The sequence below is a fragment of the Homarus americanus genome, unplaced genomic scaffold (genome assembly GCF_018991925.1).
Source record: "Homarus americanus isolate GMGI-L3 unplaced genomic scaffold, GMGI_Hamer_2.0 scaffold46015, whole genome shotgun sequence".
In the NCBI taxonomy this organism is placed as follows: Eukaryota; Metazoa; Arthropoda; class Malacostraca; order Decapoda; family Nephropidae; genus Homarus; species Homarus americanus.
In genome coordinates this window covers 11,184-22,837 of record NW_024713057.1, presented here as the reverse complement: position 1 = coordinate 22,837, position 11,654 = coordinate 11,184, and the positions used below count along the sequence as shown (strand labels likewise).

Genomic DNA, 11,654 nt, shown 5'->3' with positions numbered 1-11,654 from the left:
CCCTTTACTAGTGCGTTTACAGGGGCACGTCATATAAACATTTCACAAGTCATTTTCTTCGAGATATTATTTTTAATATTGTTTTGCTTTGACTCCAAAGTATGTTTACAATTACGAGATTTCTTCTGTCAAATATAAACAAACACAGCGCTTCCACACTGCACAAAACCTGACGAGCCCCTGTAAACTCATTAGTGAAGGGGACTGTACGTGTCTTTCTTGTTCGCCTCCTGTACCTATATCAGCACCTTTTACAAATGTCTCCTATGTAACCACACGAGTTTCTCCGCCCCTTCCAGGTGAATACGACCGTAGTGGGTACACTACGCCCACTCCCCCAACAACCATGCCTCCCACGTACTTCTGCGCTGATGGCTGGACTCGCCGTGGTGAGAGCTGCTATCAGGTCAGTGTGGTTTACAATTACTCTATTTCTATTTATGTATGATCAACTAGACCGTCAGTAGGTTATTTAATGGCATCCCAAGGTCTCTTTTCTGGTAATATAATATCATCTTGTCCATCAATCTTGTAGAGCGCCGTACCTCTTAAAGTTTTACTGACGATGCAGAATTATGACAGTTTAGAATAAAAATAAAATCTCCCTAACGGGCGAGAAGTGGCTTGATTAAGTAATTAGGGAAACGAAAGGATACATACCTGTAAAGCTGATTTGGAGACTTTACTTTTGTTAAGTAGCTGCCTAATTGTAAAAGAACATGGTGTAGGTCAATGTGTATACTGTGTATTCATTTATATAATGTTTTAAAAATAAACAAAGAAGGAAAATAGGAATAATTGGTAAAGGGTAACGTCGCTGAGAGAGTCTTCAAGTCTTAACTCAAACTTCTGTGTTCAAGATGAGGTTTGCTTTAGTTTGGGGACAATGGATAAAGTTAAGTCACTTATCACTTGCTCTTCAATAGTACTGGGGAACAAATGTTAAATAAATAATCATTATTTCTGGAACAATCATCAGCTTCGATGATAATGATTTATCCATCAGAAGTTGAAATTTAAACATAAGTACATAAGAACATAAGAATGGAGGAAACTGCAGCGAGTCTATTGGCCTTTACTGGGCAGTCCCGTTCACACCCAACCCCTATTGCTCATATATCCATCCAACCTATGTTTGAAGCTATCCAGCGTATTCGAGTCAATGATAATGTTTGGTAACTTGTTCCACTCATCCACTACACTATTTCCAAACTAATGTTTGCCTATCTCGCACCTAAATATAAATTCGTCTCATTTAAAACCATTGTTACGAATTCGCTCCTGGTTGGATAGTTTCAGTATCTAATATACTATAGGACTAGCCGTGTGTCTGTCTGTCTGTCTGTTCTGGGCAGCCGAAATTGGCGCAATCGTTTTTCATCAAACTTGGTGGAAAAATCGCAAAAATATCGTAGAGTGGAACAAACCTGGTCCAATGTCGATGGTTTCTTTAGGAAGGCATGAATTAACAATTTCATTTATGATGGAAAACGATGCAAGTCTACGGACTTGGCGCACCCTAATTAACCATGCAAGTTTACGGACTTGGCGCACCCTAATTAACCATGCAAGTTTACGGACTTGGCGCACCCTCATTCACTGTACGCTGTCATGAGCGTTCAAACTTTCACAAGGGCACGAAGGGCCCACGATCACTTGTCTTTGCTAAACTCGTATCACCTTTGTTTAGTCCTGCCTTGCATTTATTAACTTCTATCATATCGCCCCTCACTCTACGTCTCTCGAGGGAGTGCAAATTAAGATGTCTTAACATGTCTCTGTACTCAAAGTTCCTAATTCCCGGGATTAGTTTTTTCATTCTCCTCTGAATTCTTTCAAGGGATTCTATATCCATTCTGTAGGACGGTGACCAGAACTGAACTGCGTAATCCAAGTGAGGTCTCACAAGCGCAAGATATATTTTTAGGATAACCTCCCTAGTCTTATAGCTAATACCCCTTTGTATGAGCCCAAGTCCTTTGTTAGCCCTGTTTCGAGCAAATACACATTATTAACTTGGTTTAAGATCCCTATTTATCACTACTCTTAAATCTTTCTCACAGTCGGATTTCTCTATAACAACGTTGTTCATCTGATATCTGGTGTCTCTGTTTACATCTCCTAGACTAAGTACTTTACATTTGCATTTGTCCGCCACCAACTCTGATGTTACGTATGGGAGCAGAGTCCTCAATCAGCGGGTGAGCTTCAAAGTTTGTGACCTGCTCTGGAAGATATTAGGCTAATCCGGCAGATGACCTCACTGTAAGAGAAGGAATATATCATCTTAGGTGCACAGATAATTTGAGTGACAAGACATAAAATATATCGGGGAATAGACGTGATAATTCTAGAGAAACTGATAAAAAATAATTATATAACTAATAACACTAAAGGTTATAAAAGATAATACTGAGGGATACAGATGGTAACACTGGGGACACAGATGGTAACACTGGGGACACAGATGGTAACACTGGGGACACAGATGGTAACACTGGGGACACAACACACATTCACACACAGATGGTAACACTGGTGACACAGATGGTAACACTGGTGACACAGATGGTAACACTGGTGACACAGATGGTAACACTGGGGACACAGATGGTAACACTGGGGACACAGATGGTAACACTGGGGACACAGATGGTAACACTGGGGACACAACACACATTCACACACAGATGGTAACACTGGTGACACAGATGGTAACACTGGGGACACAGATGGTAACACTGTATTGGCCATGATGTAACACTGTATTACAGATGGAAACATTGGGGACACAACACACATTCACACAGATGGTAACACTGGTGATGATACAGATGGTAACACTGGTGACACAGACAACACACTGTATTACAGATGGTAACATCAGACACAGATGAAATAATTGGAGGACACAAATACATTGGATTCACACACACAGATGGTAACACTGGTGACACAGATGGTAACACTGGTGACACAGATGGTAACACTGGGGACACAGATGGTAACACTGGGGACACAGATGGTAACACTTGGGACACAGATAGTAACACTTGGGACACAGATGGTAACACTTGGGACACAGATGGTAACACTGGGGACACAGATGGTAATACTGGGGACACAGATGGTAACACTTGGGACACAGATGGTAATACTGGGGACACACAGATGGTAACACTGGCTACAGATGCAGTAACACTCAGATTGGCCAGATGGTAACACTGGGGACACAGATGGTAACACTGGTGACACAGATGGTAACACTGGTGACACAGATGGTAACACTGGGGACACAGATGGTAACACTGGTGACACAGATGGTAACACTTGGGACACAGATAGTAACACTTGGGACACAGATGGTAACACTTGGGACACAGATGGTAACACTGGGGATACAGATGGTAATACTGGGGACTCAGATGGTAACACTTGGGACATAGATGGTAATACTGGGGACACAGATGGTAACACTGGGGATACAGATGGTAACACTGGGGACACAGATAGTAACACTTGGGACACAGAAGGTAACACTTTGGACACAAATGGTAACACTGGGGACACAGATTCATTCCACTGGAAAGGCCTATGTTTTATTCCCTACAAAATGTATGTAAATAAATAAAATGATTAGCTTCGAAAGTTGAGAGCAGGGGAAAAAGTTTGCCAAAATATTAGGTATTTGAAATGATTAGAAATAATATTTACAGCCGACTTCGATCTCCACACTCTGTCAGTTAAAGTTAGAACGGTACGGTAGGGGAATAGAGAGAACGTCCCTTCTATTCTACGTCCGCATACCATTAACAGAGCAAATGAAGACAAATTGTATGGCATCAATGTACCAACACATATTAATTTACAGCATAATGTATTAGGGTGAGCTCAGATTATACTCCATTTCCTAAAACTCGCCGAGTTAAGAAAATTCAAAGAGGAAGGAATAGGAACGATTGATCAATGAGCGTAACAGTGGCTGGGTTCGACTGGTTACCAAAATGATGCCCTACTGTCCCGCTGCAGGGGGAGGGGGGGGCAAAGTTCACTTTTGCCAACTAAGGTTGAACGGATTATAAAATTACAATCACTCCAGTTTCTGAGAGGGAAAACAATGCATACAGAAAATTAATTCCTTCCCCCTCCCCTTGCCGTCCTCTTCCTCCCCCTCCCCTTTTTTCTCTTCCCCCCTTCCCTTCCCCTCTCATCCCTTTCCTTACTTCCCCTCTTTCTCTCTCCACCCTCCTCTGTTTCCCCTTTTCCTCTCCTCTGCCAGTTGTTGGAGGTAGTATTTTAGCTGTTTCTCCAACATGTGTTTGTGAACTCCAACATGTGCTTGTGAGCACCTGCAACATGTGTTTGTGAACTCCTCCAACATGTGTTTGTGAGCTGATCCAACATGTGATTGCTAGCTCCTCCAACAGGATGCGGGTTTCTAACACATATACAATAGTGGTTATGGACACCAGTCATGCTATCATGTTGGTAGGTATGAGAAAACTGTTAGAGGGTCGAGTGCTCTCGACCACGCTGAGTATAGAAAGCAACTACACTATTACCATATATATCATTAGGCTCTACTTTAACAGCAGGAGCATTCTTTGTTGCAGCACTATCACTAAATATTTTTTGTAATTGAGCTTTCATATTATCATAAGTTAGTGATGCTAACGTGGCTCTTGCTAATTGTTCGTGTGTATCAGACAGGTTAGCACTACGCAATAGTCTACAGTATATAGAAGCACACCATCAGGTAATACCAAATTAAAATGTTTTGCCTTTTGATACAATCGTTCAAACGTATATATATATAGTCAAATATGTGCATACCACCTGGATGCTGATATCTTTCAAAAGCATAATATGCTTCAAATGCAGCATTGCAGCATTACGTGCAGAACCATCCAGTGACAGGAACAATGCAGGGCATAATTTCTTTTTCTCCAGGTGAGTGAAGGCCCTCCATACTCGGACCTCATGCTTCCACTCGCTGTAGGGCAGGTTTTTCTTCATCGGTGGTGGGGCTTTATAATCTCGACTTGAGGCCACCTTCTCAAATGACAACTACGTTTTGCTACCAATGATTAAATCAAAATACAGTTCATTGGTTTCAGAATATATTTTAAGCCTCACCATATACTGTACCTGGAACACCAAAACCATTCATCAAAACAATATTATGCAACACACAACAAGCAATACAAAGAAGACATAGCATTATTACAATCAAATTAACATCCTCCATTCTTATTTCTTATGTTCTTATGTTTAAATCAACCCCCAAGTTCTTTTACTTCAACTGTAGCAATGGTTCAGCGGTCTGTAAGTGTTGCTTTCACAGTAGGGGTTCAACTGTTAAATATTTTACTATTCATCATGCATTCAATCACCAAATCAATGGACGGTAATGGTGAAGCATGTCATATATTTTGTAAATCTAAAACATTTGAGAGCTTTACTTGTTCTTCTGTGGCCTCTCCTCCTTTGTCTGTTAGAACAACTATCGCTCCAATAATTCCAGGGATCTTGATGGGTCCTTTGCTAGCACAAACTTTTCTCAGTGACAAATAACCCTATTCACTCAGATGCAAACGATTTAATTCTCCATAGATTTTAGGCAACAAATACTTGTCGCTAAAGAAAGACCTCACATGCATAGCCGAATGGGCTGCATCAAACTTTGTTATATTTAATGCTACAGAAACAAAAATACACTTGATTTTGTAAAAGACATGATACTTCATAACTCAACATGGATATTGACAGCACCATCATCCAATCCTCATTCAGTGTTAAGATCTTACCCGACAAACTTCATCTAATATTTAGCCAAAACTGCTTCAGTGAAGCTTGGACTCATACGTAGGCCCAGGCCCCATTTTATCTGTGAAGAGTTGGCAATAATTTATGTCGTCATGGGCGTTCCCAGATGGAATACTATCATGTGGGCTGAGTGTGAAGCAGGAATACTTCGCCCCCGTGATTCAGTGCAGAAGCCATCAAAACAATGAACAAGAATAAACTTCCCAGATAATTTTCCAGTGTGGCACATTCGCTGGGTTAACTTGTCACTCTCCCTATTATACAGGCACTTCCTCATTTAATGCTTTCACAATTTACCCTTAGTAATACCTCATCACGTTCCATCCATCGGGCTACGAGGGCATCTGGGGAACCTTGCCTAATTTACTGATATGCCGTACTCCCTGCCACAGTGTTCTTGGTGGATAAATTTGTCAGCATCTTTTCTCTGATATCTCCCTGTGTTCTTTATGTCTAGATGAAAAAGAGAATACAATGGGTGTAACGTGGTTGCAGGTGTATCCTCAAGCATCAAGTTGGGGTGATGGGGAGAAGTACTGTGCTGCCTTTAGTGGACACCTGACAAGTATTGGCTCTGACGCTGAGGAAGCCATCATAAAACTGTGAGTAACTCTTTTCTTCGATTATTTATTAATACTAAAAATAATTACCACTTTTGGGGGGCTAGATACTGGTGCATAAGTAAAGGTTATGCCTTACGTTTTCTTTTCAAAGTAAATTATGTCTATTTATAAAATGAATTTCATATTATCGAATTATTTGTAATTTATGAGAAGAGAATAAATACTGAAAGCACATGAAGTCTCTAATAAAGTAGAATTACGGATGAACTAGGAAGTATGATGAATGAATGACTGGACTGCACCTATAATTGAGAGTGTAGTAAATCACTTTAATTTATAATATAAGATATGTAATAAATAGATGCAAATATAGTTATTGGGAGGAGGGACAGTGTGAGGCAGGTGTATAGGACAATCAGAGGATGGGAGGAGAGACAGTGGGAGGCAGGTGTGTCGGACAATCAGAGGAGAGGAGGAGAGACAGTGGGAGGCAGGTGTGTCGGACAAGCATAGGAGGGGAGGGGAGACAGTGGGAGGCAGATGTGTAGGACAATCATAGGAGGGAGGAGGGACAGTGGGAGGCAGATGTGTAGGACAATCATAGGAGGGAGGAGGGACAGTGGGAGGCAGGTGTGTAGGACAATCATAGGAGGGGAGGGGAGACAGTGGGAGGCAGATGTGTAGGACAATCATAGGAGGGAGGAGGGACAGTGGGAGGCAGAGGTGTAGGACAATCATAGGAGGGAGGAGGGACAGTGGGAGGCAGAGGTGTAGGAGAGTGGTATAAGAAGATAAATATAAGAAGGAAGTAAAGTTTGACGTAGAATTGCCGCACAGACAAATTTGTTCCTTCATAAGCTCTGTTTTTACACACACAGTGTATAAATAAAGTGAATCTTAATCTTCCATAATTATTTATAACGTTTCATATTAGTGTACATATTGACATGAGTCATCAGAATTATTTATGCCAACACTTTATGTTGTTCGGCACAACACCTTTGTACACAACCCACAAATATATTGGGAAATTCTTTTTGTCAAACCTCCCTCGTTTTTTTTATCTACTGCAGGAATCTAACACCTACAGATGTTAGCAATAGCAAATATATCATTTATAGATGTCTGACAAACTTATCATTTAGAGAGATTAGGCAAATGTAATATTTGAAGATGTCAAGAAAATTTAACATTTACAGATATCAGGCACAGGTAACATTTACAGATGTAAGGCAAATTTAATAATTGTAGATGTTAGGCAAACCTAATATATTTACAGATGTCTGGTAAACCTAACATATCCAAATGTCAGACAACTTTAACATTTGCAGATGGTAGGCTTGCCTGACCTTTGTTAATGATAGGTTTTGTCATTAACAAAGGTCAGGCAAGCCTACCATTTACAAATGTCGGCAAGCCTAATATTTACAGATGTCAGGCACGCCTACCAAGCCTGCAAGCCTACGATTTGCAAGCCTACGATTTGCAGACGTCTGACAAACCTAATATTTATAAATGTCAGGCAAGCCTAACATTTTCAGATGTCAGGTAAACCTAATATTTACAGATGTCATGTAAGCCTTATGTATACAGTGTCTATCTTCTGAAGTCAGATCAGTTTTTATAAAACAGATTTTTATTTCCACAGACTGCCGGGAATGACGGATATCAAAGCAACTTATAATTCTGTATGGGTGGGTCTCAAGCTGGGATCTGATTCAGGTAAGCAAACGTAGTAAGACACGCGGACATGTTGATCAGTAAGCAAGTATGAGATTAATGTTTCAACCATGTTATTAGGTTTTTCTTCGTAAATTTTTTTTTAATTTTCATGTGTACAATAATAACGATGAATGTACACGTATGGCCAGTTAAAGGTATAACTAAATCCAAATGAGAAGAAGTAACAAATATAATTATATGCTTGTTTAAGCTGCCAATACACAAAAAAACAATGAAACCGAACTGGTTACTCTGAATCCAAATTCTCTAATATTCAGATGAAAAATTCGACAACTAAATTATTATTTTCGTCTGTGTGCTAGACTGAGCTGGTAACATCATTTTCGCTGTTACATAGTTCGATGGCTATTCAGGCCCAATGAAATGAAGAGGGACTCCTTTGGTTACGCATTACTTTTGAAATACCACTAAAACCACATATAGCACAGAAAATACCTTTAATTATCTACATTATATAATCACACAACCCTTGGCCTATGTCTCCAACCTGATAAATGTTTTTTGTTTCAACATATATATCTGTGCAAAGGAAGTCTGGAAGTTCCTAAAGAGAGAAATATGCTAAGGGTCTGAGAAAAATTAGTGAGCCAAAATATGAATTATTTTTTAAAATCTGGCACAGAAAACGAAATTGTCCTTGAAACGCAATTAATGAATCCTAAAATAATAACTTGTAACTTCGTTCTGCTGAGCACAGATATTTAAGAATAAGATAACAATCGTTATGCCATCACTCCACTTGATCAGAATTTTACCACTGTAGTGCGTTTTTCCCAGCTGAGAAGAGATACCCCGCCCCCTCCTCAAGAGTTACAGCTGATTGGTTGTTGCAAATCTGTCCAATTTCGTCCTGAAGTAATAATATATTACTAAATGAGTTTATTCATAATCGTTGGGATGACCATTTCTGAGGAGAAAAATATTTAACTAAATTATATAAAGATACATACATTCATTATTTCAAACATAAACACGCAGGAAGTTTATCAGATGTCTTATGCATGCATTAGATTTAGATTTTTTTTTAGATTGCCCCCGAGGGGGCTAGTTTATTGGGCACCCCCTTACATCTTGTGCAAGGTGAAGCGCAGAAGCGTTTACAGCGCTCACCTGGGAAGCATGCTAAGTTCATGCTTGCCTTTATGACTCATGCATTAAGGGCGTAGAAGCCTGAAGGGTCATAGGTTTTGTCAGCCAGTTACATAAAGTGACAGAATGGTGAGTGTGTGGGGGGAAAGTTCCCGGTATATTTTATCTGTTTATGGCAAAGCGTGGCAGGTCCCTAATAATGCCAAGTGCCAGGTCTGTTACTAGGAGGAGGGATATCTGGTCAGGGAGGGAAGAGGTGTTGGTAACGGCTGGGGACCTGTAGGAGGAGGTCATAGGGCAAGTGAGGAAGTAGTGAGAGAGGGTGTGAGAGTCGGGTTGGCCACAAAGTTTACAAACAGTGCGGCCAGGCTCAGGGTTGCCAATGTACTCCCATAGGTACCTGTACCCTAGGCGCAGTCTCATGTACATAATCTGTTGAGATCGAGTCAGGGATTGATACACTTTGTAGTGGCGGTTGTCGTCACCGGTTACAGCGTCATAGTGGCGTAGTGTGACGCTACCCCATTGTTTCAGGTGTGTCCAATTTTCGTCGAATGCTTCTCGTTGTGCGGCGTGTATGCGAGATTTGAGATGATTCGGAGAAATTGCGAGGGTGGCTTCAATATCTTCTTATGTCGCTTCTTTGGGAAGCCGATCAACAGTGTCACAGGCAGTTATTCCTATATGTGACGGGATCCAAATAAACTTGACACGGATGTCATCAGTTTGTTCTAGCCCGGTGACAGCGGCTAGGGTGTGTTGGGCGGCAGGGGAGGAGGGGAGGGTAATTTGAGCCTCGCTAGCGCAGAAGTGCTGTCACTGATCATAAGGAATTCCGGCGTTCAGTGCGAGCATAGGTCGCCCCCTCATAAATGCCCGCGAGGATGGCTAAGTTCTCAGTGCCAGTGGAGGGGGCCCAGTTGTGGACCCTGATTATCCTGCGGGCCTGACTCTCAGGAATCCACACAGCTGCCCCAGCGCTGCCCAGCGTGGTAAGAGACCCATTACAGTAGACGAGGATAGGAGGGTGGGAAGTCGTAAGAGAGGAGGCGACATCATTAATCTGCTCAAGGCAGTTAAATTTGAGCATATACCGCAGTTGGGTGGATTTACGACCAGGGAAGGTGTGGACGACAACATCAACACTCGAGGAAGTCCACGGCGGTAGAGGCGGATGTGTGTACTCGGGAGGGACAGAGGTCGAGGGGGAGTAGAGGTGATAACGCAGGATGTCAGCAGCAGTGTGGACGGGCCAGTGTTGAGAGGGGGAGGGAAAGGCAATGGGGACAGACCGGCACAGGAGGGTGTTAAGATATGAGTTCAGTGAGCGCGACAGGGGAGTCGGTTGCTCACTGCGAAGAAGTTTAACACCAAGGATGGCATAGAGAGCAGTAATTCGATTGCAGACGGGGAGCGGGATCAGTTCACGCTGCATGACTTCTATTCTGGTAGTCATAGGCCAGCAGAGGATGAGTCTCATCGCTCTGTTTTGGATTCTCTCTATGCCTTGTTTCTCGCGCTGGGAGGCAACTACAAGGACAGGAGAGGCATAATCTATGACAGCTCTGACGATTACAATGTACATGAGACGTAGGACCCTGACAGATGCTCCTTTGAGGCCGTGGGTGAGGGATTAGAGGGGCATCGTTCGTTGGCGGAACTGGGAGATGACGTGGGCGGCGACAGCGGAGGTGGTGGCTCTGGTAGTGGCTCGCACTGGTAGACCAAGGTACCTGTAGGTGCATACTTGATCGATGTCTTGTCCTTGCAGAGTCAGCGGTGTCTGACGCTGGAAGCGTGATATAAACTTGGTTTTAGTGTGTGAGATAACTAGCCCGAGTGTTTGACAGGTCCGGGCGAACGTGGAGAGTATAGGTTGTTCATGTTGCACTGTAGTAATTTGGAGGAGAATATCGTCAGCGTAGCTTATGATGTGACCGTCTAGGGCGCGCTCAGTAAAGATGTCGTTGAGGCGGCAGATGGAGTTCATATGAACATTAAAGAGTGTAGGGCTGAGCACATCTCCCTGAGGCGTGCCAAGATCAAGGTCCCTGATCGTAGAGTAGTGGACCTGAAAACGGACACGGGCCTGTCGATGAGAGAGGTAGTCAGCAATACACGTGAGGAGTTTGCCCTTCACATCAATGTGAGGCCCTCAAGGATCACTTCACTGCTGGCTTTCTCAAAAGCACCCTTGAAGTCGATGAAGAGGGAGGTTTTGGCTGAGGTGTTCGCCATGTGGAGGCAGTGGCATATCATGCGCTCCATCATCTTTGAGAAACAGGAGATGAGGGAGCTTGGACGATATTCATCTTGTCTGCCTGGTTTAGGGACTGGGATGGTGGTGGCAGTCTTCCATAAGTGAGGCAGCTGTCCAATGTATCTAAAGAGAGGTTAAATAGACAGAGGGGGGGGGGTTACCAGGGGTGGCAA

At 42.5% G+C, this 11,654-nt stretch overlaps 1 protein-coding gene across 1 annotated transcript; it reads left to right on the top strand.

Annotated features, from left to right (window-relative positions):
• Positions 1-299: 299 nt before the first annotated feature.
• Positions 300-8,409, top strand: LOC121865618 (snaclec bitiscetin subunit alpha-like; the record flags this gene model as incomplete). Its single annotated transcript, XM_042365143.1, has 4 exons — positions 300-406; positions 6,322-6,428; positions 8,038-8,111; positions 8,390-8,409. Coding segments are annotated over 4 exons (308 nt in total), but the record flags the coding sequence as incomplete, so codon positions are not given.
• Positions 8,410-11,654: the final 3,245 nt, after the last annotated feature.